Source organism: Spermophilus citellus (genome assembly GCF_964194105.1).
Source record: "Spermophilus citellus genome assembly, chromosome: X".
Lineage (NCBI taxonomy): Eukaryota > Metazoa > Chordata > Mammalia > Rodentia > Sciuridae > Spermophilus > Spermophilus citellus.
The window spans coordinates 9,663,964-9,691,550 of NC_138190.1; the positions used below are offsets into that span (position 1 = coordinate 9,663,964).

The window sequence follows — 27,587 nt, forward strand, 5'->3', positions numbered from 1 at the left end:
TAAAAAACCAAATGAGGTGGTAGTTTGGGGGTTCTGGACTAGGAAGAGTAAAATGGAATGTTCTGAGGTGATGGGAATGTTGTAAATCTGGATCACTGCTTATTACCTGGGCGGATATAGATGTAAAAAAGTCATCACACTGTAAGATTTGTATAGTTTTACTATATTTAATATATACTTCAAAGGAAAAACAAGTAAAGGGAAAACCTAGATTTTAGACCTTCGGATGTGTGGTCAAATATATGTTATATATCATGGGCTCTGAAGCTCATGCAGGACTGATTAGATCCGTACAGACTCTTCTGATTCACTCAGCTGATGACATCATTTAACAAACTGTGGAGTTGTTAATTCTTATTATTGGCACCCATTGGATTCCAATAAAAACCTATCTAGAAAGGAAAAATTAGAAAAATAAGGAAGAAAAAGATATCCACTGTGTTCTCAGCTGAAATATTTAGGAAGAGTTTCGTGCCTGTTGGGAATTTCTCTCAGTGGGGTTAATAATTTTGAACCCTAAAAGAATGGGGTCCCTGTAGGATTGTTATATCTGCCATAAAGGTAGGAATAATTGTGTGTGAGGCCTTTGCTCCTTGAATAAATGTGAAAAGTTCACTTTTCAAAAGAATCAGAAACAGCAAGCCTAAGATTAGTAATATTTAGATTGAGTTGTTTCCAATAGCAAATAATAAACATTTTAATTCCATGCTGCATGTTCTTTTAAGCTGTATTAATTTCCACCAATATTACTTTCTAATTTCTCAAAGATAAGCTTTACAAAATTATAATAAAATTTCCACATTTTCTCTTTTTGATTTACTTAAATTGTCCATACACTATCTGATTATTTTCATATGATATACATATTTTAGTTTTTAAAGTTTGTTCCTTTGTAAATTGACAAATTATAATTTTTTTTAACAGGGTACATAGTGATGTTATGATTTATGAATACAATGTGTAATAATTAAATCAAGTTAATCAACTTATTTATAACCTCAAATATTTATTTTCTTTGAAGACAACATTTGAAATTTACTCTTAGTAATTTTGAAATGTACATCATTATTTGTTATATTCACAACATTGTGCAGTATAACTCAAAAGAAAAATCTATCTTCCTAATGAAGGATGTAAACCCTTTTGAAGTACTATTTACAATAATCAAATTATGGAACAGAGTATTTTTGTATGATGAAAATATTTTCTCTTTAAAAAATAGAAAAAAGGGGCTGGGGTTGTAGCTCAGCAGTAGAGCACTCACTTCATATGTACAAGTCCCTGGGTTCGATCCTCAGCACCACATAAAAATAAATAAATAAAATAAAGGTGTTGTGTCCAACTACAACTAAAAAAATATTTTAAAAGAAATTTGAAATATGTAAAGAAAAAGAAAAAAAAGATTCTCATTATGTTAATAATAATTTTAAGTCCATGGATCCTTTTTGAGTTTTTTCTGCCCCTTAATAAAGTCAACTTCTTTGTTAGAGATTTTCATTTTACTTCTTTTACTCTGCTTTTATTTTAAAGAGTTTATCTGTTAATCTTAATAAAATAGTGTTTTAAAAAAATTAAAGTGTTCATGCCAGGGAAAAATAATTAATAATATATATAGGTATATCTACAAATGAACTCCACAAATGAGAAAGATTCTTTTTTCCTGTCTAAAATGTTGTTTTAGGTCACTTGTTTAGAACACAAAACCATTTTTTCCCTTTAGAATCATGGTGTTTGGGCCCTCTTCTGAAGATCTCATAGAAGATAGCTTATTTATTTAGCAATGAAGGTGAAATATTATGTATTTAATAATAATGAGATTAATAGCAAAAACACTGAATAGAAGAGAAGAGAATTGTATGATTTTATCTTTCAGCTACGGAAAAAAGCCACATTTATTTACATGAAGACAAGAAAGCTAATAAATAGGCTGGGGTTGTGGGTCAGTGGCAGAGCACTTGCCTTGCACATGTGAGGTACTGGGTTTGCTCCTCAGCACCACTTAAAAATAAATAAACAAAGATATTGTGTTCATGTATAACTAAAAATATTTTTTAAAAAGAAAGTTAATAAATAGATTTTATGGATAGTTTCAAATAACCTATACTTGTCATTGGAGACAGTATGGAATGAAGAATAAAAACAAACTGTGAATCATTCCACCAACCAGAAATATTTACGCTTAATGTAGTGATGTGTTTATATCTGTGAAAACAGATTTTTACATAATTGTGATCAACTGCACTATGTTGTGTCTTGCTTTTCGTAGTCATTATTGTATTTTAATGACTTTGAAGATCATCAACATGGATTCTTTGTGTAATTTTGCTTCAAATTCCAAAAACTTTCTTGCTTTAAAAAGTGTGCCACATTTTTGTTTTGTTTTGTTTTGCTCAAATAGAATGTAAAGTGAAGGAGAAAAATAGAGAGGAACCAGGAAGGTGAGAATAAGCATAACTGCACGAGAGAGTTTGGGTCAAAGTGTGACAGTCAGTGAGGTTTTTGGATTTAAAAATATTTGAGACACAGTGAACATAATTTGGGGCAGTGAACCTGAGAATAACGGAATTCTAATATTAGAGTAAAATGGGAATAAACATCATCCTACCTCATCATTTGATTGATGAGGAAACAAATGTTTAGCAAGTTTAATATCTTCCTGAGGATGTTGAGATAGTTTGAGGCAATATTGGGAAGAGAAAATAGATCTAATAATCCTCAATCTTAATTTCCTTGTTTGAGAGAAAAGCAAAGCAAAATGTGTGCACCATCTGCTTAAAGAATACAAGAGAAATGGTGGAAGAGAGATGGAAGCCAACATTCTGATATAAGGCTCAGCCTGAGTTGGCTGGAACACTGAAAAATTGAGAAAAGGGGAAAGGGAATAATGTAGCCCCTACTAAGTACAGAGAAGCAAAGACTATGCAAACCACCATCTTTAAATGGATTTTTCTAGCTTAAGGTCTACTAGCTCCAGAACTGTCAAAGCTCTACAATGAATGCTACATTCATTGTATGCTATATTGTTATGCTATATTGTTTACCCATCTATGTGGATTAGTAAATGAAAAGCCTGTGAAATTAATTATTTGCTAGAAGGTGAATTAATGCTTATTACATCATTTATTGTTCTTAAGGCAAAGTCCACACATCCAGGTATCCAGAATATAATTCTAAAATAGTATAAACCTTATGTCTTTTGTATATCAGTATGGGTAAGAGCACATTATTTGTGTTACATCATTTCTCAGTGGTCTTGCTTATTCTAGAGTAAACTTGAGACTGGCATCATTAATGAGGACAGGGAAAAGTAGAAAGAATCAAAGGCTGGAAGAGGGGAAATAGAAAGCAGAGAGTTCTGATTAAATACTATAATATCTAAAAATATTACCAATGACTACTCTTCATTTGAAAAACAGAAAGTACTACCATGAGTGAGAACTTAAATTTCAGTATTTCAATCAATACATTTTGATAAATGTCAAATAGATTTCTGTTTCTGAAGAATTAGACCTCATAGATTTAAAACTGGTTTTCATATTTTTTTCTTTGCTAAGACTCACCTTGACCTTATCATGTCCCATGGACTTGAAGAACTTCCCAATGGATGTCCAGACCTGTACAATGCAGCTGGAGAGTTGTAAGTCACAATTATTGAAATGACTGCCTGCTTGTTTTAACAAAAAACCTGGTGCTTTTAGTGTCATTAAGGGAAAAAGACCTATAAGACTCATTCTCTACCTACTTACCAACACTCCTAAAGAAAGGACAAGCAAATTTGTGTACATGTCTCATAGGAGAAGCTCATTATCAATATAGCACAGATAACCTCCCAATCTAAAATGCCAAGTAACTTGCCCTTCCTCAAAAAAAAAAAATTCTGACTTAGTAAGTTTTTCCTTGAAATGATAATGTCTCCTGGGAAAATCACGATTATTATTCATTCAACTTTTATAATGATTCACTCTCTAATCAGAAAATCATATTTCTTTCCAACTTATGCCCATATTGACCATCAATCCCAAGGGAATTCTGGCAGGAAAGGATGTTTGCTTTCAGAACAGGACACAGGGGCCTTAGTCAGAAGAGGATGCAAGAACAAGGGGTATGAAATGAAATGATAAAGACAGAAAAAAGTATCTTCTTAGATAAGCAATGGATATAAAAAGGCATGGTGAAGGAAGTAGGAAAGTGACATCAACGTTGTTCCCTTTATGCCCTAGCTCTAATGCCACTGAAATCTTTGACATGAGCCATAAGTTGCTGATGCCTCCAAGGTAATGGGCTTTTCAGTTAAGAGACAGAGAATTTTTCTGACTGGCTCTGTCAGTCTGTTTGTTTGTAGAACGCAAAGAATAATAAGTGCTATTGACCTACAGAAATGTTAGAAGATTTAATGAGGCACGGGCAAGAAAATACTTTTAACTTCTTGGTTTTGAAAAATAATAAGTGTAAAAAGACACATCAACTATTATTAAAAAAAAGAAATGGTGACAGGGTTTCTTTCTGATAATTTAAAATCACTGTAGATTTCCCTTGAAACTTCCTACAGAAATAAACAAAATAATGAAACATCTTTGTTTTAAGAAGTTGTCAGAGATAAAATGAGAATTTATGAATTATAATAGACTTTATGCATTCATTTTTTCCCTATTGCCCCTTATCTTGAAAAAAAGGTTAAGAAAAATACTTTTTTTTACAGAATGATTCCTTCTTTGTCTCTTTTCTAATACTTCATATTCTCCTCTGCCTCAAAATGATACTTTTCTCTGTAAAACAGCAGACATAGCTACTAACTCAGGCTCATCCAAGGCTTAAAATGCTTCAAAAAGTAAATATGCTTCATCTTTGCAGACTCAGATATAATGAAATCAAAGAAACAGCAAGGTTCATACTACTAACTTTGGAAGCAAAGGGTGGAAATTACTCTTTACTTTGCTACCCCAATATTACCTTCTCTTTCCCCATCTCTTTACCTCTTCTGTCTGCCCTATGCTGAGATTTCAGGGGGCTGACAAGGACAATTATTATGGTAGGCATCAAGAAGCTCACATGATAGGGACATGGGGTATTTGGTAAGCTCCAAGTATTTGTTGGAGGCACTTGGGTTGTATTCCCCCAGAACTGCAGTGGAAGAGATGGTTAGCCATTCTCTTTGTAGACTATCAGTGCTTGCACATGACCCTCTTTGCAGTTCCTTGCTTTCTGTTTTTATATTTTGGTTTTAAATTTAAAAGGTAATCAAAAGAAAGAGGAAAGTAGATTCCAATTAAATTTGCCATTGATTTTTGGGTAGCTCTGGTGAGTCACTATCTTTCAGTAAACAACAATGAGAATCTATAAACTTAATAAGCATGCTGAAGTTATTGGATAGTCAAAACTTCACGTAATATCCTTTGTTCCCATCACCTTCATTTTTAAGAGTTCAAATATCACTAACCAAAGGTAGAGAAATAATGCATGAAAGAAGAATAGCTGTCAATTCTGGAATGGAGAAAGGTACAGAGGCACTTGACAAATAAAGGCCTGGTTAACAGGAACATGGAGAATAACAGCTAACATTGGTTTGCTGAACTGTTAACTATCTTACTTTGGATGGTTCAAGTAATATAACAATATGACCTTACACAATAGAGAGTCTATTTACTTTATATTAACTGAGATGAGTAGGCCTATTTACCAAGACATTGGCACAAATGAATATTCTTAAATTGCATATCCTACAACTTCCTCTTTCCTTACCTGCCTATAGCCTTGCCTACTTGCTGAGGTAGCTGAGATTTGACCATAAATATTTAACATAAGTTTTCTGAAAGAAAAGCTAACAGACCTCAGAACAGGGGCCAAGTATGCAATGAGAATGCTTTAGGCAGACCCATTATTAATTTATTCTTATTTTTTTAAAAAAATCAGAGTGGTTTCAATTGAAATACTAAGACTAGAGCCATGAATTGAATTGTTTTATTGGATTGTCCCAGACACATCTCTTTCAAGTAAAGACAATCTTCAAATGATTTTTAGGTTTGTTTATTTGTTCTTCAGAAAGTGTTAGTGAATAAAGAGGCAAAGAAAATACTTTATAGATTCCATTCTCTCATTACACAGAAAAAAATCATCCAGAAATAGCTTTCTGTCTTCAATTTCTTTGGTTCTAATGACATGTAGTTGTGATGATTATAGCCCTCTTATTAAGAATGCTCTTAAAATGATTGAACATGTGTCTGCTTTAGATGACTTCCTTGTTTGTTTCTTTACATGGCTAGACTTTTAATCTTGCTATGAATAGATAAATTCAGGTTTTCACTGTGATTTCTTTACTCCAGTTGGGTACACAATGAATGACCTGATATTTGAGTGGTTAAGTGATGGTCCAGTGCAAGTTGCTGAAGGATTGACCCTGCCCCAGTTTATTTTGAAAGAAGAGAAGGAACTTGGCTACTGCACAAAGCACTACAACACTGGTAGGTTTTCTCCCAGCTGCTAAGCCCAAGTGGGCTCCTTTTGCTTCTTGGAGAATATATCATTTCACCTTAATCACTACATTTTTACCAAGAAAATAGAGTTCAAAAACTACTCAAAAGATAAGATTCCGGTACCCTCTGGAATAGGTTACTGAACATAATAGATAATTTTTCTAAATCATCTAGAGAAAGAGAGATAATTCGTAATCTTTTGCTATTCTCTTGCAGAACATCTATTTAGATGAGTCTGAAGAAAGGTGTAGGTCGAGACCTAATTGGTGGTGCAGGAAACATGAGTTCTTGCCCCTTCCTGGCATCCACTCTTGACATTGGATTCACAGATCAATTTGCACTTCCTGCCTTAGTGGAATAGAGGAATAATAACATAGGTTTTTGTAAACCCAGAAATAGAGCTGTTGTGCTGTTTAGTCCTGAACAGTAATAGGAGTTTGGATGAAAATCAGAGGGAATTCTGCCAGATCTAAAGTCATATGTTATCAGTAATGCTGATAGGCACATATGGGGGTAGGGAGACAGTGAGAATTTGAGGTGGTAGCAACAAATAGGAATTTGCTATTGCCTAGAAGATTATACCTGCCCAGTAAAGTTGATGGCTTTTCCTATGAACATCCTGGGAAAAGAGGCTGATTACAAAGAGGCAATCAAGAGGGCCAGGTGTGGTGGCATACATCTGTGATCCCAGTGGCTCAGGAGGCTGATACAAGAGGATTCTGAGTTCAAAGCCAGCCTCAACAACTTAGTGAGGCCCTAAGAAACTCAGTGAGATCCTGTCTCTAAATAAACTATTAAAAGGGCTATGGATGTAGCTCAGTGGTTAAGGCCCCTGGGTTCAATTCCCAGTACCGAAAAAAAAGGGGCAATCAAGGCATGATGGTTTATTCAGTGACTGGTCTAGATCCTTTGCTCAGGAGAATTGTCCATGATCTCCTGTTCCAGAAGTCAACAGTGACTTTCTATGAAGTAACTAAAAACCTGATTCCACAGTATTCTTCCTGACCAAGAAGAATTCAACCCTATCTCTTATAATTTGTATGGAATAAGCACAAATAACTTCTGGAATTCTAATTCCAAGTCAATCAAAGAAGGGAAAAAGTAGGAAGAGGCAGGAATATCTACCTTCTAATAGTATGTTGAAGTTTTAATACATCTACACATACTCTTTTTCATAAGGAAAGTAACACCAACAAATAGCTCCTAGGAATAGTCAAAAGGTCCTCAAACAATTACCCAAAAGTCTAGGAAATTTTTACAATGACTAGACTATACGTGGTTTATAAAAATGTATATTTTCTCTTGCCATTAATAACATAAGAATTGACACACAGTTATTCAAATACTGTTGGGTATCATTTTTCTGCTTAGGAGTTTTGGTTTCAACCATTACATATTATATAGCATATGTATATATTACATATATCCTATGGGTTCTATTATGTTGTAGGTTCTATATTATGTGCTATATATCATAACCCCACGTATTTTGAATATTTTATTTCCCCTGACCAGTTTATGTCAGTCCTGCAAACTCTGAAGCTCTGTCTAAAATAATCAAGCTGCAAGAACAGATTTGAAAATTAAATGTGTCATGTGTTTTTAGTCCAGTGACTGATTAGATCACTCCTTCTCACTATTATTTCAATTACTAGTTGAATTGGAGAGAAGTTGACTTGGTTACATAGGGTGAATATTTTGTGAAATATTCCAAATCTGTCTGCAATATCATTTTAAAAATAAAGTAGGATACTGGAATGGGACAGATAAATTCAAATTATATTTTAAATGATCACTTCATGTTTTCAGGAAAGTTTACCTGCATCGAGGTCAAGTTTCACCTAGAACGCCAGATGGGATATTATTTGATCCAGATGTATATCCCCAGCCTGTTGATAGTCATTTTGTCCTGGGTCTCCTTTTGGATAAACATGGATGCAGCTCCTGCCAGGGTTGCACTGGGCATCACCACAGTCTTAACAATGACAACCCAGAGTTCAGGTTCCAGGGCTTCTTTGCCAAAGGTAAGAAATCTCACTTAACTAATAACCTGAGAGTTTCACCAAAGTTTTTATGGGCTGGAGAATTCTTCAAGGACAGAAATTTTGCAATCCTATAGCACAGTTGAAAATGCAAGTGTAATAAGACAATGAGGAACTGAGAGAGTATCAGGTCTCTGAGGATATGGGTAACCCTCAAAATCAAATCAGTTAAGAATTAGGGTTGACAGAGAAGAGGAATGGAGGGGGGGAGGTACAAACATGGCTTGGAAATTCTAAGAAGTCCTGGAGTACTTTCGACATCGGATGTTTATGAGCCAAGAACTGGAGTAGGATTGGTGTAACTTATATTATATTGTCAACTATTGTGAGGGTATTGTGATTCATATGCTCAGTGAAATCAGTTACAGTAAAAAAAATCTTGAATTAAGTTCCTAGAAATTTATATCAGAAAATCATATCAATGTTGTGTGTATGTATGCAAAACAAATAGACTTTTTTAGCATCTCAAACAATGATACCTAAGTGGCTATGCGATCCATTTTTATGTAAGGTAGGCCTTCTGCATTTGTAAATGTTGCTTAAATAAGTATGATAAATGTACTACTTGTGAAATGCCCAGGACCCCTGAAGTATGCCTATGCATGCTTCCCCCTTTTATAGGGTACATTCAGCCACTAGCTTGAATTTTCTGGGAGTGTGAGTTTGATTTAGCATTCAGTGTACATTGTTTCATACTGGTTGGTGGTCTTTCCAAAATCCAGTTCCATAAAGTAATTGAGATGTAATTCCATATCTTTGCCGGTTTAAGCTTATGTTCAGCTGTGCTACAATTGACATGATGATAAATGCTAATCATGTTCCATATTATTGCCCATGTTTGGAACATAAGATGACAATATAGAGGTCCATGAATATAACAGAGTTGTACTAAATACTGGAGAAATAGTTACACAACTTATTAAGTCTCATACCTCTAAATATAAACATTAGATTTTGTATACACATAGAAAAACAAATAGAGCTGTCTCGGATACTTTATCTTCTACAACAAATAGTATAATGTATTTATGTCATATGTCTACTGGGGTACAGATGTCAGAAATACTAAAACCTTTTTTTCAGCTACATAATCACAGATCAATTTTACCAAATAGAAATTCTAATCTACTCTGTTCTCCCTCCCAAAGAGGTTCATTTGCTTATTTCTCTCTAGCTGTTAGTTACTGTCATCACTGCATTCTATGCCATTAAACTTCAGAATGCACAAACATATATTTTACAATTTAATAGACAGCCAAAGTATTAGTGACAAATTGTGAGCAAATAATGTCAAAACATAAGACATTTAGCCTCCAACTATCCATTGTTATGAAAAGAGAGTCACTTATTTTCAAAATGAAAGCTTAAGTTTTTACAAATTTGTTGTTCAGTCTATGAAGCTATTATGATTCTGCATCAACAGTCAAAACTATTGCTAAATAAATGGTTTCTGATCAGTGATCTTTTTATGTGGAAGCAATCAGGAACTCAGATAAACTCAAAGAGGGTACAATAAAAATCATTTTATGCTTGGCTCTGAACTTGTAGTGGTTATCCTTTTGCCACCAACAAGTTTAATTCCTACGTGTACTTTTCTTATGTTATTATTAAACAAGGTTGGCTCTCAACTGACCATGAGGAGATGTGACTCATATGAATTATGATGAGAAACCAAAATGGGATAAAAAGTGAGTCATGGGAAACAAAGAACTGACCATATGCTTACTTATACATACATATACATATAAATACTGATTTTAATTTATGAACACTGCAATCTCTGACCAGATGCTTTACTGTGCTAATTGTACAATTGCTCCAGGGCCTACTATAAAACCCTGTACAAAGTATGTATGCATGCTGCACTTGAAAATTAAGGAATTCTTATTATAGAAAAAATAGACAACATCATTAATGTTACCAACCAGTAAATAACTGTTGTTAAATACTTTGGTGTGTTTAATTCCAGCCAGTTTTTTCTATTTGCAATTGAGGGCAAACCTGCTTACATGTACAGAAAGAAAAATGAGATCAAACTTTTATATAGTTTCCATATTATGTGCTATTTCCCATGGCATTAACAAAATCTCTCTTGCACATTTTTTTTCCTTTTTATGGTGATTGGGATCGAACCCAGGGCCTCACACATGCTAGGCAAGCACTTTACCACTGGGCTATATGCTCAGCCCATGAGCATGATTTTTTTTTGCTTCAAACTTTTATTTTTTATTGTTTTTTAAAGTTATAAAGATAGTAGAATAATTGTCTACCTGATATATTAATCATTATTTACTATCTTAGATATTCCAAGGGGTTTTAAAATAAGATCATTTTAAATACATTTGTATTTGAGTGTGTCTTATTGTGCTCCAAAAGACATATGTAGAGTTTAAATTTTTAACTTCAATGAGAAGAAAAGGGGAACCAATGATGATGAGAGTGAATATCTATGGGAAGTTGATCAATCGGATGCATGATCCATGTAGGCCAAAACTTTCTCTTGTTTAGTGAGTTAAGTTCAATACCTAGGACAATATGTGGCTTAGACTAGATGATCAATAAATCTGCATCCATCAGATGAATAAATAAGTTAATTAATAGCCATGTTTCCTCATGAGAGACCATGTACATGATAAATGAGACCTAAAGCAGAATCCACAAGTAAGATGTTACAGGAAAACATAGTTTTGATATATGGAAGCATCTCATAAAAATATGACATATACTATAAAAAATGGAATTTATCTGATGTATTAGATTCTCCTTTCCTGAAATTCTTAAGCTGATATTGGGAAGTATGGAATATATGCATAAAGATAAATTTTTAAATATAGGTAGACCTGGATATAAATCTTGGATCCTTTCACTCCACTCAACTTCCTTCAGCCTATTTCTTCATTTTAAAAATAAGAACATGATTATCTACCCCTTTCAAAAATTAAATGAAATAAGAACTACCTTTATAAACTATTTAGCCATGTTTTTGTACATGGCAGGCATTGAACTTTTTCTGGTTATTTTTGTTGTTACAGATCCCTGTTCATAATGTAGTAGAAAAGACTGTTCTGTGAGATAGGAGGTTACATTACAATTTTCTTTTTTTTATTGGTTGTTCAAAACATTACAAAGCTCATGACATATCATCTTTCATACATTTGACTCAAGTGGATTATGAACTCCCTTTTTACCCCAAATACAAATTGCAGAATCACATCGGTTACACATTCACATTTTTATATAATGCCATATTAGTGACTGTTGTATTCTGCTACCTTTCCTATCCCCTAATATCCCCCCTCCCCTCCCCTCCCATCTTCCCTCTCTACCTCATCTGCTGTTGTTCAATTCTCTCCCTTGTTTCCCCCCCCTTTCCCCTCACAACCTCTTATATGTAATTTTGTGTAACATTGAGGGTCTCCTACCATTTCCATACGATTTCCCTTCTCTCTCCCTTTCTCTCCCCCTCCCACTCATCTCTGTTTAATATTAATCTTTTCCTCATGCTCTTCCTCCCTGTTCTGTTCTTAGTTGCTCTCTTTATATCAAAGAAGACATTTGGCATTTATTTTTTAAGGATTGGCTAGCATCGCTTAGCATAATCTGCTCTAATGCCATCCATTTCCCTGCAAATTCCATAATTTTGTCATTTTTTAGTGCTGAGTAATACTCCATTGTGTATAAATGCCACATTTTTTAATCCATTCATCTATTGAAGGGCATCTAGGTTGGTTCCACAGTCTAGCTATTGTGAATTGTGCTGCCATGATCATTGATGTGGCAGTATCCCTATAGTAAGCTCTTTTATGATCCTCAGGGAATAGTCCAAGAAGGGCGATAGCTGGGTCAAATGGTGGATCCATTCCCAGCTTTCCCAGGAATCTCCATACTGCTTTCCAAATTGGCCGCACCAATTTGCAGTCCCACCAGCAATGTACAAGTGTACCCTTTTCCCCACATCCTCGCTAGCACTTATTGTTGTTTGACTTCATAATGGCTGCCAATCTTACTGGAGTAAGATGGTATCTTAGGGTGGTTTTGATTTGCATTTCTCTGACTGCTAGAGATGGTGAGCATTTTTTCATGTACTTGTTGATTGATTGTATGTCCTCCTCTGAGAAGTGTCTGTTCAGGTCCTTGGCCCATTTGTTGATTGGGTTATTTGTTTTCTTATTGTTTAATTTTTTGAGGTCTTTGTATATTCTGGATATTAGGGCTCTATCTGAAGTGTGAGGAGTAAAAATTTGTTCCCAGGATATAGGCTCCCATTTACCTCTCTTATTGTTTCTCTTGCTGAGAAAAAACTTTTTAGTTTAAGTAAGTCCCATTTGTTGATTCTTGTTATTAACTCTTGGGCTATGGGCGTCCTATTAAGGAATTTGGATCCCGACCCCACAATATGTAGATCGGAGCCAACTTTTTCTTCTATCAGGCGCAGAGTCTCTGATTTGATATCAAGCTCTTTGATCCATTTTGAGTTAACTTTTATGCACGGTGAGAGAAAGGGGTTCAGCTTCATTATGTTGCATATAGATTGCCAGTTTTCCCAGCACCATTTGTTGAAGATGCTATCCTTCCTCCATTGCATGCTTTTAGCACCTTTATCAAATATAAGGAAGTTGTAATTTTGTGGATTAGTCTCTGTGTCCTCTATTCTGTACCATTGGTCTACCTGCCTGTTTTGGTACCAGTACCATGCTGTTTTTGTTACTATTGCTTTGTAGTACAGTTTGAAATCTGGTATCGCTATACCTCCAGATTCACACTTCCTGCTTAGAATTGCTTTTGCTATTCTGGGTCTTATATTTTTCCATATGAATTTCATGATTGCTTTATCTATTTCTACAAGAAATGCCATTGGGATTTTGATTGGCATCGCATTAAACCTGTAGAGAACTTTGGGTAATATCGCCATTTTGATGATGTTAGTTCTGCCTATCCATGAACAAGGTACATTTTTCCATCTTCTAAGATCTTCTTCTACTTCTCTCTTTAGGGTTCTGTAGTATTCACTGTATAAATCTTTCACCTCTTTTGTTAGGTTGATTCCCAAGTATCTTATTTTCTTTGAGGATATTGTGAATGGAGTGGTTTTCCTCATTTCCATTTCAGAGGTTTTGTTGCTGATATACAGGAATGCCTTTGATTTATGCGTGTTGATTTTATATCCTGCCACTTTGCTGAATTCATTTATTAACTCTAGCAGTTTCTTTGTAGACCCTTTTGGGTCTGTTAAATATATTATCATATCATCCGCAAATAGAGATAATTTAAGTTCTTCTTTTCCTATTTTTATACCTTTAATTTCTTTTGTCTGTCTAATTGCTCTGGCAAGTATTTCAAGGACTAAATTGAATAGAAGTGGTGAGAGAGGGCATCCCTGTCTTGTTCCAGATTTTAGAGGGAATGCCTTCAATTTTTCTCCATTCAGAATGATGCTAGCCTGAGGCTTAGCATAGATAGCTTTTACAATGTTGAGGCAAGTTCCTGTTATCCCTAGTTTTTCTAATGTTTTGAACATAAAGGGATTCTGTACTTTGTCGAACACTTTCTCTGCATCTATCGAGATGATCTTATGGTTCTTGTCTTTAAGTCTATTGATGTGGTGGGTTACATTTATTGATTTCTGTATATTGAACCAGCCTTGCATCCCAGGGATGAATCCTACTTGATCATAATGCACAATTTTTTTGATATGCTTTTGTATATGATTCGCCAGGATTTTATTGAGAATTTTTGCATCCAAGTTCATTAGAGATATTGGTCTGTAGTTTTCTTTCTTTGAAGTGTCTTTGTCTGGTTTCAGGATCAGGGTGATGTTGGCCTTAGAATGAATTTGGAAGAACTCCTTCTTTTTCTATTTCTTGAAATAGCTTGAAAAGTATTGGTATTAATTCTTCTTTGAAGGTTTTGTAGAACTCCGCTGTATACCCATCTGGTCCAGGGCTTTTTTTGGTTGGTAGTCTTTTGATGGCTTTTTCTATTTCTTCCTTTGTTATTGGTCTGTTTAAATTGTGTGTGTCTTCATGACTCAATCTGGGCAGATCGTATGACTTAAGAAATTTATCGATGCCTTCACTATCTTCTATTTTATTGGAATATAGGGTTTCAAAATACTTTCTAATTATCTTCTGTATTACTGTAGTGTCTGTTGTGATATTGCCTTTTTCATCCCGTATGTTAGTAATTTGAGTTCTCTCTCCTCTTCGTTAGCATGGCTAAGGGCCTGTTGATCTTATTTATTTTTTCAAAGAACCAACTTTTAGTTTTATCAATTTTTCAATGTTTTTTTTTCAATTTCATTGATTTCTGCTCTGATTTTAATTATTTCTTGTCTTCTACTACATTTGCTGTTGTTTTGCTCTTCCTTTTCTAGGGTTTTGAGGTGTAGTGTGAGTTCATTTATTTGTTGGTTTTTTCTTTTTTTGAGGACAAAACTCCGGGAAATGAATTTCCCTCTTAAAACTGCTTTCATTGTGTCCCATAGATTCAGATATGTTGTGTCTGTATTTTCATTTATCTCTAAGAATTTTTTTATTTCCTCCTTTATGTCTTCTGTAACCCATTGATCATTCAGTAACATACTGTTCATTTTCCAAGTGATGCAGGATTTTTCCTTCCTTCTTTTATCATTGATTTCCAGTTTCATTCCATTATGATCAGTTATGGTGCATGGTATTATCTTCACACCTTTATATTTACTGAGAGTTGCCCTATGGCATAATATATGGTCTATCTTTGAGTAGGATCCATGTGCTGCTGAGAAGAACGTGTATCTACTTGATGATGGTTGATATATTCTATATATGTCGGTTAAGTCTAGGTTATTGATTGTGCTATTGAGTTCTATAGTTTCTTTATTCAGCTTTTGTCTAGAGGATCTGTCTAATGGCGAGAGCGGTGTGTTGAAGTCACCCATAATTATTGTGTTGTGGTCTATTTGACTCTTGAACTTGAGGAGAGTTTGTTTTATGAATGTTGCAGCACCATTGTTTGGTGCATACAAATTGATAATTGTTATGTCTTGTTGGTGAATGGTTCCTTTAACAGTATATAGTGTCCTTCTTTATCCCTTTTGATTAACTTAGTTTTTAAGTTGATTTTATTCAATATGAGTATGGCCACTCCTGCTTGCTTCCGAGGGCCATGTGAGTGGTATGATTTTTCCCAACCTTTCACCTTCAGCCTGTGTATGTCTTTTCCTATCATATGAGTCTCCTGAAGGCAGCATATTGTTGGATTTGTTTTTTTAATCCAGGTTACTAGCCTATGTCTCTTGATTGGTGAGTTTAGGCCATTAACATTTAAGGTTACAATTGAAATATGGTTTGTACTTCCAGTCATGTTTATTTATTTATTTATTTTAGTTTAGCTAGTTTTTCCTCTTTGGTTATTTTTCTCCCCCTTTACTGAGATACCTCCCACTGTTAGTTTTGGGCACTATTTTTCAGTTCCTCTTCTTGTAGTATTTTGCTCAAAATGCTTTGCAGTGCTGGTTTTCTGGCTGCGAATTCTTTTATCTTTTGTTTATTGTGAAATATTTTAATTTCATTGTCAAATCTGAAGCTTAATTTTGCTGGATACAGTATTCTTGGTTGGAATCCATTATTTTTCAGCGTTTGAAATACACTGTTCCAGGATCTTCTCGCTTTCAAAGTCTGTGATGAAAATATCCGTCGTTAACCTAATTGGTTTACCCCTGAATGTAATCTGCCTCTTTTCTCTCGTAGCTTTTAATGTTCTCTCCTTGTTCTGTACCTTGGCTATCTTCATAATTATATGTCTTGGGGTTGGTCTATTACAGTTTTGAATGTTTGGGGTCCTGTAGGCTTCCAGGATTTGGCAATCCATTCCATCTTTCATCTCTAGGAAGTTTTCTAGAATTATTTCATTTAATAGGTTGTCCATTCCTTTCATTTGAACCTCTATACCTTCTTCTATCCCGATGACTCTCAAGTTTCATTTTTTTATGACGTCTCATATCTCTTGAATAGATTGCTCGAGAGATTTAAGCATCCTTTCTGTGTTGACTATATTCTTTTCAAGTTGATAAACTGTCTTCATTATCTGATGTTCTGACTTCTACTTTATCTAGTCTATTTGTAATATTCTCGTTTGAGTTTTTAATTTGGTTTATAGTTTCCTGCATTTCTAGGATTACTGTTTGATTTTTTTTTTAAATGTCTATCTCCTGGTAGAGCTCGTTCTTTGCCATTTGAATTTGTTTGTTTAATTTGTTTTCAAAATATACTTTCATCGCTTGGACTTGCTGTCTCATGTCTTCTCTAATATTCCATTTCATCTGAGTTAGGTATGCCTTGAGTTCTTTCCCTATCCCTGTTTCTGATGCTTCTAGGTCCTCCTGTAGATTTAAGTTGTCCTGCATTGTTTGTAATCCTTATTTCCCTTGTTTTTTCATGTTGTTCACATTACTTTCTAGCTCTTTTTGATTGCTGTGTTTCTGTTCTCTCCTATAAATTTTTTTTGGTTTTGTATATCTCTGTTGTCTCTCCTTTGTGTTGGTAGACTATGCTTGCTAAAGTGGATTCCACTGGGAAGGAATTCTGTCGGCCGAACTCCGGTGACCTCACCTCTCTGCTATGGTGGGTCCCTGGCTCCTTGCCGGGGTGTCCGAAGGGAGGGGTGGGACTGGTCTGTCTCTGGTTGGTTTCAGCTCCCTACATTAGAATTTTCAAGAAGCACCTTATGTTTTGAGATTGTCCATTATTTGGATATAGTCATGCTGCCAATGAGATGTACCAAAGTTTATTATATGTACTTATGTATACTAAATATTTATGCATTCTATATATTTATGCATGTATACTTACATGCATGTGTTTCCACAGGTACTCAGTCTATTGAATGGGTTCAGCTCTAGAGGGTCTGAATAAGCGATGGCCATGTTTTTCTCCAGTCATTGCCATTAAACATCTTCAATTGACTTGTCTTCCCTTGGGGAACGTTTGATGAATCCATAGATTTTTAGTTACTATATTCCATGTCATTAGACCCAAAATGCATAAACATGTATTTTACCATAGACAGCTAAAGCATTGATGATGAATACTTTAGGAAAATCCATTATCAGATCTTTAAGAAATCATCAGTCTAAAACAAAACTTCAGTCTCACAAGTGAATTCAATGCCCTTTCCCTCCCTTGCCCACAGATCAGGCCTGACCTTTGTCTTGAAGATGTGCAGCAATGTGGAGCACATTACCTGTTCCTTCAGTTCTTCCCCTTGCATTTCCAATTCTTTTCTCCATTCCTGTTGCTGATTTGATCATTGATGAGGGCTGAGGGTAAAAAGAAGGATAGAAGAAAGTTTCATGTAACTAGCAGTTAATCCTATATAATTTCTTACTCCTAGGATCCTACTCAGGCAGGCAGCCCTCCCAGTTGATATGCTTCCAAGATGTCTCATATTTGGCTATCTTCTATACCATCTATTGGTCCACTAATAACTCGTGCATTCTTGCCTTGTTAAACTGTGCACATACAACTTAAACAATTACTATCTCTTCTGCTTTTACCCCACTGTCCTGGGTATTCCAGGTAACCCACTTTCTTCAGAATTTATCCAGGTAAGAAACAAGAATTGGTGTTCATAATTTTATACAAACCCAAAACTGCTGAGGACACATGAGAGAATCTCCTAAGAACTCTTTCACTCTATGATCCAGGGGCAGCTTATTGGGATTTCAGAAGTTCAGCAAATATATGGCATGTGGGGGATAAGCTAGTCAGTGTCTTCTCTCATAAGAGTATGGGTGAACTACATTCTTTCTAGGGAGAATGCCATAGTACTCTCAACAACCATAAATTCCATTACTTCAGTTAATTATTTTCAAGTGTTTAGTTTTCTGTAGTAACACAGGTATAGGTATAATGGTCTCTAGATAGTATGTGCTCCCTTCTAGGAAGTCCAGCATCCTATATGCATATGTGGAAAATCTCCCTTTGGTGTAAGGCTTTAGTAGAAATTCTGAGGCAACAAAAATATCCTATTTCCATACTGTTACACTTAAAAATAAGGATTCTTAATTTTAGACTTTTATCTCTATGACTGCAATGACTTCATTGATTTTGTTCATATGTACATACCTAGTTATTAGCATAAAACCTAGGTCATAGTAGGCATTCACTAAAGTGTTATTTACTGAATTAATGAACAGTATTGAAAATACTTATAGTCAGGTGCTATTATCAGCATTATTTAATTGGTGATTCATTCTCCCATGTGTTTATCCCATTAATACTGATTGAATGCTTTCTCTGTGTATCCATTAAGCTAGGGATCAAAGAAACAAAACATAGTCCCTACCCTCAGAATTTGTAATCTGTTAGGCCAGAGAAAGACATTTGCAATGCTGATTATTTATAAACAATGGGGAATATAAGGACATACCAAGGAGGATGCCTAACATATTAAGTGGAGGAGGGTGCAATAGAGGGAGAACTGCAGGAGGGAGGGAAGAGATGAAGCAAGGGAAGGAGGGAGACAGAGAAGTGTTAAGAAAATGGCATAAAGGAGAAAGCCTGAGCTGAATCTATGCATCATATTAACTAGATGAAGTAGGAGGAGGCAAAGGTCATTTCAGGCAATGAAGACCTTCTACTCTTAATATTTGGGCTACACTTATAATATTCTTCAGAAGACAATCTGGGCAGGTTTCCAGCATGATTCACAATTTTTTAACACATATCAAGTAAGAAACTTGTATTTACTGATTCCAAGTTAATTTCCTGCCTTCCTGCCAACCAATGCCTTTTGTGTTTTTTGTTTGTTTTTTAGAAGTTCAATCCCTTTCCTAAATACAGAAAAATCAAATACCAACACAATATCTGTTGTTCCATAAGTACTTTCCAGTTTGAAGCTATAAAACTGATTTCTAAACACACACCTCTTCCAACCTCCAAGAAGCAGGTCTGCTGGCAATATTCTAACTGTGCAGAGCATGAAACTCTTAGTGGCAGACTAAAGCTTGACTAGAAGTCTGTGAGATATTAGGCAGGCTTAATATTCAAACAAGGTTGAACAATTATTTTCCTTTACTTCATGTTTGTTAAAACTGAATTATTTGCAGTTCCTCCTAAGTGTGTCTTGAGCTCTCATTTGTGACTACAGTCTGGAAACTATAGAGGTGATAGAAAGCATTGGTAGGAGACAGCTGGGATTACCCAGGTGTGCAGGTGATTCTGAAAGATCCATAACTATCTCCTTGGACCAAGGATACAGAAGCATTGTCTTATCTGTTATTAACTGGGATGCCCTATTTTCTACATAAGGAAATTTCCCCTTCCTTTTTAGCCATCTGGTCAACTGAGACCAGCTGGACCATTTAAAGCAGTTGCCAAACCCAAGGCAAGCTTGGAATTTAAAACAAGACAGCCCATAGTCCTGCCACATTTGGCCTTGCTTTACTCCCCATCAGAATGCTTCCAGTAGAGAATGCAGCAAGAGAAACTATGAAAGCAGTAGGAACTGATACCTACAGGAGTTCTGAATAAGGATTTATTTGGATATCTCTTTTAGCTCTGAAACATAAGGCTGATTGCTCCTTCTATCAGGTACACCCCCAGCTAATTTAAATGACTTTCCTAGGTGGGTCAGACTGGTATTTCTAAAAGAGGTTGAAAACAATTTTGTTTTGTACATAATTGGGATTTTATGAGGTTCTTGGATAAAAGATTGAAAAGGAAGAAAGCTGAGTTTGACAAATTGATCTGTGGGTTGCTTACTTTAGCCAGATGTCTGCATATGTGGGAGACTTCATAAACTTTCCCTTCTGACATTTCCCAAGCCACAGCAAATTGAAGAATCATTGATATTGTGAGTATGGGATAAAAATATGCAAAGAGATGACGTGTGTTGAATTCTCTTGGGACAGAGCTAGCGCACCATTGGCACTTCAGTTTAAGAATGTTGTTGGCAGCTTTTGCAGGGAAGCTGACAGTGGGAGAAGTTACCCAGGCTGTGCTGCTTCTTCAATACCAGTAATGTTCATAAGTCTTTGGGGAATATCATTTTGAGACTCAGGATTATTTTGAAATCTTCCTCTTCCCATTTCACTAAAATGTATAATTCTGGCTCATACAGCTTAAATGGCTCTTTTGGGTAAACAGCACAAAGTTAGGACAAAGTGAACTACTTTGGAGCATGAAACCCAGTGTGAGGCACTGTATTACATGCTCAGGGTGTTGATAAGAAGTAGAACTTCCTTCTTTAATAAGATTGACATATACATGAAATAGGAAATTATAACTCAGTGCAGCAAGGGCAATAGGGTAGATTTTTCACAAAAGTGGCTATAGTAATTTCTCTCCCTCTATTCACACCCTTGGGCAATATGAGCCTCCACTGCTGATTGTAATCTTGGCCATGTGACTTGCTTTAGACAACAGGACAATGGCAAGTGTGTCATAAACAGAAACTTGAAAAACACTTGCATATTGGAGCTATCTCTCTCCTGCTGCTCCTGGGATCCTAGGACCACCACTCAGCAAATAAGGCCAGATTAGCCAAATTGAATGACAGACTCATGGCCCAGTTATTTAAGTCAACAAGGTGACATCCAGCTAACAATCAAACAGGTGAGACCATCATTCACCAATAGACCACAACACATAAGTGAGCCCTGCCATGATGCTGTGGAACACAGACAATTCATTCCATTGGAACCCAGCCCAAATAATAATAATAATAATTATTATTATTATTTTCTATACTGGGGATTGAATTGAGTGACACTGAACCACCGAGCCATGTCCCCAGCCCTATTGTATTTTATTTAAAGACAGGGACTTGCTTTTGTGGAGGCTGGCTTTGAACTCAGGATCCTCCCGCTTGAGCCTCCCAAGTCACTGGGATTACAGGCATGTGCTACCGTACCTAGCCCAGCCCAAATTATTGATCCACAGAATTGTGAACAAATAAATGGCTATTATTTTAAGCCACTAAATCTTTGGCTATTTTGTTACAAAGCAAAAGTTAATTGATACAAGAAGTGATAGAACTGGATACAAAGGGTTATGGCTTCTTAAAGATGGATTCTTGATCTGGTGATAGAACTTCCTGGAAGGAGGGACATGAGAAAGCAATATTTGAGTTAAATTTTCTTGAAAATAGATGTTTTTTTTTCCCTTTAGTAAAAAATTCCCCAACACCATTGTGTTTTCAAGGAAATGGCTAATATTAAACTTCAGTTTTTATGGAACAAGTCTGAAATAATCTACACATTTATTCTGATGATATTCTTTCTCCCTAATTCTCAAACCTCTCTTAAAATTTCACCTCTTCCACTTGGCTTTCTCAAATACTTTGGAAAAGGTTCTTCATAGTTTTCCCTCAAGAAGCCGCCACAGGCAATTATTGAGTGTCTACCTCTCTTTATGAAACATCTGTCAAAGCCTAGGAAGCAGCAGAATGCTGTTGATAAGAACATGAGTCTGAGCACTCCCTAACAATTGGGTACTCTTTCCCTTTTTGTACATGCCCTTACACTGAATATGTATCTTTCTTTAGAGAGAATTATGTGCTTGTATATATGCATTGTAATACATTTATTTATCTAAAGGGCATTATGATTATGGATTAAAGTAAATATAACACAGTATGAAATATTAGTAAGCTCTCAGTTGATGTGTTAATTTTCTATGACTGTATAACAAGCTTTGCATCTTAAAACAACACTCATTTATTAGTTCACAGTTCTGTAGGTGAGAAGTCTGGCATTGCATGATTGGGCTGTCTGCTCAGAGTCCTATAAAGTTGAAACTACAGTGTCATCTTGGTTGAGTTCTCTCCTGGAGTTTTTAGGACAAAAATATGATTCCCAAATCATTCTTGTTGGACAAATGCAGGCTTTTCAGCTGTAGAGATGAGGCCCCCATTTTATTTCAGCTCTTAGCCAGGGACTACCTTTAGTTCCTAGAGGCAACAAGATCTTTTATATGTGGTCCCCCAATCTTCAAGTCTGCAATAGTGCATTGAATTCTTCTATTTAGAATCTTTGACTTCCTCTATATCCAGATTTAAAGGGCTCATTAATTTGGCCAGGCCTCCCTAACAATTTCCATATTTTAAAGTCAACTGAATTTGGATCTTAATTATATCTGCAAAACCTCTTCATATCAGTCACTAGATTGGTGTTTGTTTAAATAACTAGCTGGAGTGTGTATACCAGAGACTGGAAATATCAATGGGGTGTAGAAGATATAAAAATTCTGTCCTACCACATGTAATAACTATGACACTCTTTAGATGGTCCCCTGATTCAATTTTGCCATTTATATTGTATTTTCAAAACAACAGTACATGAAAACCCATTTAACATCTTTGTTGAATGTCCTCTGATAGATTTCCATCTCAGGGAAAAAAAAATAGTGTTTGCCTTGGTGAGCAATGCTATCCATAATCTGCCCCCTATTTCCTATTGAACTCAGCTCCCACTTACCCACGCCCTTTCCCACTGCTCCAGCCACACTGACCTCCTTGCTATTTACTGACTATGCCAGGCACACACTGCTATCTCTGGGATATTGCAATGGTTGTTTATGCCTGCAGTGGTATGCTCCCACGTATTTACATCACTAACTTCTTTGCCTTCTCCAAATATTTATTTAATCTCAGCATCTCAATTAAGGCTGTTTTTTTCCATTATCATTCCTACCCAGAAACTCATCAACACCCTGATGTAACTCAACTTTTATTTTTTGTTTGTTTCCCTATATCACCTATCACCTTATAATAACACCATGATTTATATAAAATCCTATTATATATTATGTTCATTGAACATTGTCTGTTTCCCTTAGCATGACTATAAGCTCCATGAAGGCAAGAATTTAATCTGGCTTGCTTGCTATAACAGTACCTAGCCCATAGTACATGTTCAATAAGTATTTGTTGATTAAATGAGTGAATGAACATATACATCTCTATTAATTGATCACTATCCATATAATCTTCTCTAGGAAATGCAACAGATAAGAGAACCCACATAACCAGGGGCCTTTCTTTAACTAGCTACTCTTTTTCTTAGAGAATCCTAGCTTTGTATAGTATGTTATTTTAATATAGTAATAATTTTATAAAATTTCACTTCTCTGATAGTTCTGTTATATTCTATTTTCTTTGGTAGATATTTTATAGAGTATTTTAATAAATAACTATAATAAAATAATGGTTTAGATAAGAGGACATCCCGATAGGCTATTTTTATCTCAGCTGTGCTTCCTCAGCACTGTCACAACTGATTTGGAGGTTTCTCAGTATGCTGATGCAAGCACCCATTATTCTTTCTTGCTTTTCCAGTTTGTTTGGATACAGCTTATCCTTTGAATTCTGATGAAGGTGTCCAGAGGCCTTCTTATCTGGGCTATCTCCAGCAGCTCTAAGCCCAAAAGTGTATAGCCCTGTACTCTTTCACAGGAGTCCAAATGCCAGAAAATTAGCACCCCTTTCGTTACCTAGAAGAAACTGAGTGTGGGTTTTTCTATGATTTTGAGGTATCATTAAGGATTACCTGCATATTTGAACCCAAGAATTGCTTTAAACTTCATCTTGGATTTAAGAGATCATGAACTCCAACCTGTAGCTAACTGTATGATATGCCTAAAGCAAATAATTTTCCAAGTCTCACCCTACAAGAAACCCTACAACAAAAACGAAGCTGAGGGTAGGGAGACTCCAGTTTGCATTTAAAATATGACTAGACCTTAAAGAAACTGGTACACCAAAATAATTTCCACATTCCACATGAAATGGTCTCATAAAATCTTAGATTTTTGTGTTGTTAGCAGAAGAGACCTCAGTAATCCTGTTAGAGATGGACAAGGTAACAACAATAAAGATGAATTCATTTTCCATTTTTCAATATCCACTTGAAGTAGATGCCACTTCTCACATGAAGCCCTAGTGGATTGCCATCAAATGGAAATGTCCTCTTCCTTGCTTCCTAGGTACTTTGTGTCTTGTCTTAACCACTGCATTTTGACTTGTAGCATAATAATCAGAGTCCATATGTACTTCAAGTATAATATAAATTACTTGCAGATAAAGTCATGTTTCATTCAAATCTACATGACCCAAGTGACTTACACAGATGAGACCCTTGGTAGTTACTGTTGAAGTACTGTAAGAGGAGAGTGGTCAGTGGTTCCTTATCCTCAGAGTGAGAATTAGTGCTGGGGTTTAACTGGCTTGCTAAGGAAGGGTCTCTAATGCAGGGGTCTCAACCTTTGCTGCACACTGTCATCAGCAGAGATTGTAAAGCTTTTCCAAACCCCACCACAGGAAAATTAAATCAAATATCTAGGAGGAGTGTCAAGGCATCATCATTTTTTTTAAACTCTCCAGGTGATTCTACTGTGGGACTATGGTTGAGAACTATAGCTCTATATTTTGTTGTCCAAGGAAGTGTTTTCACTGTGTTTATTATGCACCAGGTTAAACATTTATTTGAACTATATATCAACAGTATGAAGTGTGTACTATTATTTTTTTCCATTATTAGTTTATTTTATTTTAGTTGATGTCAGACTTAAGTGAGCAACAATCTAGAAAAATCCCTTCTACCATGTTTTATATGACCTTATTTTATTCTTTTTTAAAATTTTTTTTATTGGTTGGCAGATGAGGTAGAGAGGGATGATGGGAGGGGAGGGAAGGGGGATAGTAGGGGATAGGAAAGGTAGTGTGTACTATTATTATCTGTGCCTTATAGATGAGCATATTAAGGTACAGATGGATTAAATAACTTGCTGAAGGATATAAAGAACTAAACCTTGAACCCAAGCAGTCTTGCACCAAGTTGTTATGATTAATCATTGTGCCACATCACCTTTCAGAGTTAACATTATTGAACTCTGTCTTCATGCTTTTCACTGTGTAAAACCCTTCATATGATTACCTCATAGCAAACACAAGGGAAATACTATTTTGTAATACCAGTTCATCAGCAGAGAAAATCAAGCATAAAGTAATTAAGTGATTTGCCTAGAGTTATGTTTCTTACAAGGGAAGAACCAAAACTCAATCCACTAGTCCATTTAAATACTCTCAAAGGAAGAAATAAGAATTTTAAGATCCATCACATTATCCCTGCCATGTTACTTAGATGTGGAAGCTCTTGACTGTGAAATATTATTTTCTAGGCTCTGAAGTTCCTAAATATTGTGGCTGTGTATATTGCATTCACTGTATATTATATGCAGTTGACATCTTCATTCATCATTTTGATGAAGAGACAATGCGTGCCTGATTGCCCTTTCTCTTTCGTATTAACAATACCTTGTAATGGCTCCTGAGGCTTTCACTACATATTCTCAATTTGTTGACAAACACATTCTTCTTCAGCAGATTTTCTAACTTAACCATGTTGAAGTTTATTTCCTCAGTCATAGCCCTTTTATTCATCATTTTCATTAATTCACAGCACATGTGTATATGTAGAGTCCAACCATGTATATTATCTACCATTTAGTGGCAACTGAAAGGTTGAAGGAAAGCAGATTGAATGATCAACAATAAAATATTTAAATAGATTGTAGCTATTCATATAATAAAATGCAAGATAGAAATAAAAATGGAAGAATTATGGTCACACATAACAACAGAAATGAATCTCTCAATCTAATGCTGAGAAAAAATTACCAAGCAGAAAAGAATATACTCTATGATTTTATGCTTGTGAAGTTTTGAAAAAGCAAGCAAAATTAATCTATTGTGCTCAAACCAGAATTATGGATGGATTTTGGAAATAGGGAAGGTAACAATAGGCACAGAATGGGGAGATGGGCTTTAGAGGTCATGTAATGTTCTTGACCTGAGTGGTGGCTATGTGGGTGTGTTCATTTTGTGATAATTCACCAAACTCTACAGTTATAATCTAGTTACATTTCAGTATTTCAGTGGAAGAGCTACAAAACATTGCACCAATAGTGTTTAAAAACAGAGAACACACAAATACTTTAGGCATTATTTTACAATAAAACAAGTAGATGTTTATTGGTGATAGATGCTAATCATGCTTCTAAGTATTTTTCATTCATGTTATTAATCACCTTGACACTATGAAATAGATATTATTGGCCCAATTTTCTAGACAAGTAAATGAGTCTCTAGGTAAATAATAAGTACAAAAGTCAGAATTCAAACTTAATTGGATCTTAAATCCTAATTTTTTCTTACTATACTGCTCTACTCATTTTATAGTTACTATTGTCCTTTCAGCCTTTAAAATGGTCTTCCTTCATGCTGGTTGCAGTTTATACACTTATGGGTTTACTGATGGCACTGGAGGGATTTGGTAACCTATAGATTCCTTCCATACTCTTAAATTATATTTCATTATTTTGAATGATCACAGTGAATCATCCATCCATTCTGAATTCTCCTTGGAACAACCCCACCCATTATGTTTAGCTTCCCACTGCTATTTTGTGCTTACTTCCTAAACAACTCTTTCTTATAGAAAGGGTAATTAACAACTTTCTAACATTGGAGAGAATCTGAAAATAGGTAGAATATATTAAATAGAACTTTTACCTAATAAAGTTTCTTGCCCTATGTAATCTTAACTAAAAGAGCCCTAGAAAAGGAATTAAATTTGTAATTGGTTCATAAAAGACCATTCCCATTTACCCATGAATTTTGTTGGATCCAAACCATATGTGTGCATTTCTTTTTTTTAGAACTCCATAGAAAGGATTCTCTATAAATATGGAAATAATAGAGGTGGTAGGATTAATTTAAAATAATTTTCACAGTCCAGAATTATGAAGTGATCATACATGAAACACTCTAAACATTCAAGTGTAGCATGGAGAATGGGGCTGGTTTGACAGTCCAGGCCACAAATTCATTGTTGGATACACATTTGTCCAGGCATGTTGGGGATTGCTTGTTGGTCTGGCTGGAATGACTACTTATCTGAAGGCAAAGATGACTCCTTTACTTATTTATTTAGTTTAATATTTATAGTATATCTAGGACATACTTCTTTTCATATTTTCCATATCTGAGTTTGGGTTGTATCTTAAACTTGAAGGCAAGTTAGAGTTTAATTAGAAAT

The 27,587-nt window shown here is 35.3% G+C and overlaps 1 protein-coding gene across 2 annotated transcripts in view; it reads left to right on the top strand.

The window, feature by feature from the left end:
* The window catches only part of GLRA2 (glycine receptor alpha 2), a gene marked incomplete at both ends in the record, with an annotated part of 188,371 nt that overhangs the window by 63,698 nt on the left and 97,086 nt on the right, over positions 1-27,587 (top strand). For both annotated transcript variants that reach the window (XM_081277648.1, XM_081277647.1), the window contains 3 exons: positions 3,555-3,637; positions 6,321-6,458; positions 8,280-8,494. In XM_081277648.1, the coding sequence (XP_081133774.1) occupies positions 3,555-3,637; positions 6,321-6,458; positions 8,280-8,494 (436 nt within the window). The remainder of the gene's footprint in view (positions 1-3,554; positions 3,638-6,320; positions 6,459-8,279; positions 8,495-27,587) is intronic.